We start from the raw sequence: 4,135 nt of genomic DNA on the forward strand, positions 1-4,135 counted from the left end.
TGTGGTTTGAGTCCTGGGCCCAGCTGAGTGAAGCAAGTCAGGCTATGAAAGAGAGACATTGCATGTCTACAGTTAACATATACCGACTGTTACTATACTATACTATACTAGACTTACTATAAACCTTTTAGGTCTCTGCACTCTATGGTAGAGACTGAAAGACTAGAGAACATAAAAGTATTAAAAATTATAATGGACACTAGAGACAAAATGGAAAGAGAGTGTGAGAGGGGAAGAGCATAGGAAATTTTGGGGGAAATGGAGAGGTAAGACACTCGTGGGACACAGATTAGGTTTATTATCTGTTGACAAGGATATGTATGGTGGTCTCAACTGGGCTGGACTGAGGTGTATATCATGCTGGGTAAAGTCTCTTCACAATCTAAATAATGTATAGTTATTTAATGTATGAATAATAATAAAATAAAATTTAAAAAAAGAAGGGACAGAGAAACAAGAGGGAGAAAGACATTTGCCTATCTGACTAGCACTGGGGTCTGGAGGGAGGATCCCTGGTTAGGGGTGCTTCACAACCATGAAGCTGAACACAGAGGGCCAGTAGAGTCAGAAATGGAGGTGCCTGGATGCTTTCTGTCTTAGATGAGGGAAGAAGAGACGAATTAACAAGAGAAAAGCAAAATGGGGCAGAAAGTTGTTTTTTAAAAGAGAAAAAAAATGTTAGAGGGACAGAGAAACAAGTGGGAGAGAGACACTTGCCTCCCTGAGTAGCACATGGGTCTGGAGAGGGGAGCCCTGGCTGGGGCAGGGGGTTTTCACAGCCGTGAAGCTGAACCCATAGGGACAGCTTAGTCAGAGATGGAGGTACCTGGACACTTTCTGTCCTAGGTGAGGGAAGAAGAGACAAATTAGCAAAAGAAAGGCATGAATGGGGGCAGAAAGCTGTTTTTTAAAAGAAGAAAAAAGGTTAGAAGGGACAGAGGAGAATGAGAGAGAGAGAGAGAGACACTTGCCTACCTGACTAGCTCTTGGGTTCTGGAATGGGGTCCCTGGCTGGGGGCTCTTCACATATGTGAAGCTGAATGTAGAGGGACAGCAGAGGCAGAGATGGAGTTGCCTGCACAATTTCTGTCCTAACTAGTCTTGGGGTTTGAAGGAGGGGTCCCTGGCTGGGGGCTCTTCACATATGTGAAGCTGAATGTAGAGGGACAGCAGAGGCAGAGATGGAGTTGCCTGCACAATTTCTGTCCTAACTAGTCTTGGGGTTTGAAGGAGGGGTCCCTGGCTGGAGAGGCTCCACAGCCGTGAAGGTGAACACAGAGGAACAACAGAGTCAGAGATGGAGGTTCCTCAAGCTATTTGTCTTTTTATTGAGTTTTTTGGTTTTTGGATTTTTTTTTTTTTTTGCCATAGGGCGTGTACACTCACCAGTAAGAGACAGACAGAGAGAGAGACAGTGAGAGATGAAAAATGAGAAATCATTCCCCAGGGTTATAGCCACACTGCAAACCCTTCTTTTCCATTCTCCTCTTAGGATTTTGGGCACACTTGCACATGCACCCAGCGTGCTTTTCAAGCCACCAGTTCTGAAACTCATACTGTAGATTCAGCCCCACTACCTGCTGGTCCTTGACTGAATTTTTACGTATTGTTTGTTATATATTCTAAGTACAAGTCCTTCGTTAAACATATGATTTGGGGGACCAGCAGTTAGCTTAATGGCTATGTCGCTGGACTCCCATGTAGTCGACCGTGGTTCACGTCCTGGAACGGGTGGCTTAAAACTCACATTGGGTGTGTGTGCGTGTGTGCCCTAGATCCCGAGAGGAGAATGGAGGAGAAGGGACTGCGGCGTGGTCAACACCCCAGGGGGTGATTTCTCACTTTCTGTCTCTCTGTCTCTCTCAGTCTGTCTGGGTAGTGCATGCACCCTATAGCAAAAACCTCTAAAAAAAAACACATATGATTTGGAATAATTTTTTTCCAGCCTATGAATTGTCTTTTCATTTCTTCAATCATATCCTTTTAAGCATAAATGTTTTACATTTTTATGAAGTCTAATTTATCTTTTTTTTTTTTTAACTTGTTTTTTGGGTCTGATATCTAAGAAACCAGGCCAAATCTAGTGTCAAGAATATTTACCCTTTTTAGCTAAAATGTAAATTTTGGCTAAATTTAAGAACATTTAGGCCCTTTATCCATTTTGAGTTAAGTTTTTAATATATGAGGTTAGGGTTCAACTTTATTCTGTTTTCCCTTTTATGAAATAATTTATCGATGGGAGCTTAACACATTTCTTTTTTTTTTAACAGAGATCAGTGTCATTGAAGGATGTAACTGTAGACTTCAGTCATGAGGAGTGGCAGCAACTGGACCTTGCTCAGAGAATCCTTTACTGGGATGTGATGCTAGAAAACTATTTCAACTTGATCTCAGTGGGTAAGGATGGCTCTTTTGGGTATTTAATAGGCTGGACCTGCTTGAGTATATTTTATTGTTCAGTAGAAGTGAAATCCGTGGGTTTTCTCAGCTATGTAGGACTTCTAAATACTGCAGGACCTGTGGTGTGTAATAGTTTAGTCATTATTTTGTCCCATGTTCTTAATACTTTGAGTATCATGAATATACCTCTGTTTCCAGTAAACTTTTCTGGAAAGCAAATGGAATGCTTCATTTTTATGGCCTCTGATACAACATCCTCTGCTATTTCCTGCTAATAGGATGTCATGTTCCCAAACTACAAGTCATCTTCAACTTGGAGCAAGGACAAGAGTCATGTGTATTGGATGGTAGCATTTTAGCAAATCAGAGCTGTCCAGGTGAGCAGAGAACCAAGAATGTGGCATACCCTGAGACTGAAATGAAGCCATGCTGAGAGAGGCTGGCAGCATGGACATGCTACTGTATGAGTTCTGATACAGCTGAACTTTTAGAAATGCTTGGGCAGAGTTGATATTGGCCCCTTGGATGTCTAAATGCCTGCCCCATTTAAGACTTATTTTTATGCCAGTGACTGCTTTGCTTGACATTCTTGGAAGAAATGTGCTCTAAGAACCATACTTTTGATCATAGCCACCCCTCCCCCATCACCGAGGATCCTGCTTTCTTGCCTTTTTTCCTCTCTCTTTATCTAGAGAATTATAATTTTTTCTACCTCCACCAATATCTTAGATCCTTTTCTTTTGTATTCAAATACTCATAGATCTGCCTTTATTTATTTATTTATTTAGAGAGATTTTTGCTATAAGGTGTGTGTATTCACTGGAGAGACAGAAAGACAGAAACAGAAGAATCATTCCCCATGGGGGATGACCACACCACAATCCCTTCTCCTCCATTCTCCTCTTGGGATTTTAGGCACACATGCACATGCACCCGGTGTGTTTTAAGCTGCCAAATCCAAGACTCAAACTGCAGAAAACTATGTGGGAGTCCAGCGACATAACCATGACACCATCTGCAGGATCCTATTAATTTATTTTACATTCAATCACTGTGTATCATTACAGCATATCAAATGCACTTTCATGATGGCATGAATACCCTGTATATTGATTCAGTCAAAGATATTACCATACACATTGTAATCATAATATTTCTTTCTGTTTTGGGTCCCTTAAATGGTATAAAAGCAGGGAGAGCAATGGTGATACTGGAGATAGTGCAAGAGGAGGGTGAAAAATAGATCTACCTTCTTTAAAAATTGCTATGGGTTGCAATTTTCCTTCTGGTTTCTTTTTATTTGCTGTCATTTCCCTTGGAACCTGTCAATCACCATCTAAAGGCAGACTTATTTTATAATCTCCCTGTGCCCCTCCTCTCTCTGGACATGCCTCTCTGGATGAAGGCATTTTAGCAAGTTGGAGCTGTCTAGGTGACCAGGGAACCAAGCTTGAGAGACCTCTTCTTTTTTGCTTGAATAGTGCAACACAGCACTGGTTTGACCTTTTATTTATGTAGACTTTTTGGTACCTGTGAGCAAGAGATTAAACTATTTATTTATTTATTTATTTATTTATTTATTTAAATTTGATAGTGGGCATATAAGCTAGCTGGAGAAAGATAGGGACAGAGAAGAAAAGTGAGAAAGCATCTTCCATGGGAGATGGTCATGCCAAAGTTCCTTCTCTTCTATTGCTCCTTCTGGGATTTGGGGCATGCTCTCACACACACACAC

At 41.2% G+C, this 4,135-nt stretch overlaps 1 protein-coding gene across 2 annotated transcripts in view; it reads left to right on the forward strand.

Moving 5' to 3' along the window:
* Positions 1–4,135, forward strand: part of ZNF484 (zinc finger protein 484) — a 66,068-nt gene that overhangs the window by 48,856 nt on the left and 13,077 nt on the right. Inside the window, exons 3-4 of one of the 2 annotated variants that reach the window (XM_014588614.2) lie at positions 2,271–2,397; positions 2,679–2,777. In XM_014588614.2, coding sequence (XP_014444100.1) covers positions 2,271–2,397; positions 2,679–2,777 — 226 coding nt within the window. The remainder of the gene's footprint in view (positions 1–2,270; positions 2,398–2,678; positions 2,778–4,135) is intronic. The other variant, XM_014588616.2, reaches the window with a different exon arrangement.

This window comes from Tupaia chinensis, unplaced genomic scaffold (genome assembly GCF_000334495.1).
Source record: "Tupaia chinensis unplaced genomic scaffold, TupChi_1.0 Scaffold000037_3, whole genome shotgun sequence".
Lineage (NCBI taxonomy): Eukaryota > Metazoa > Chordata > Mammalia > Scandentia > Tupaiidae > Tupaia > Tupaia belangeri.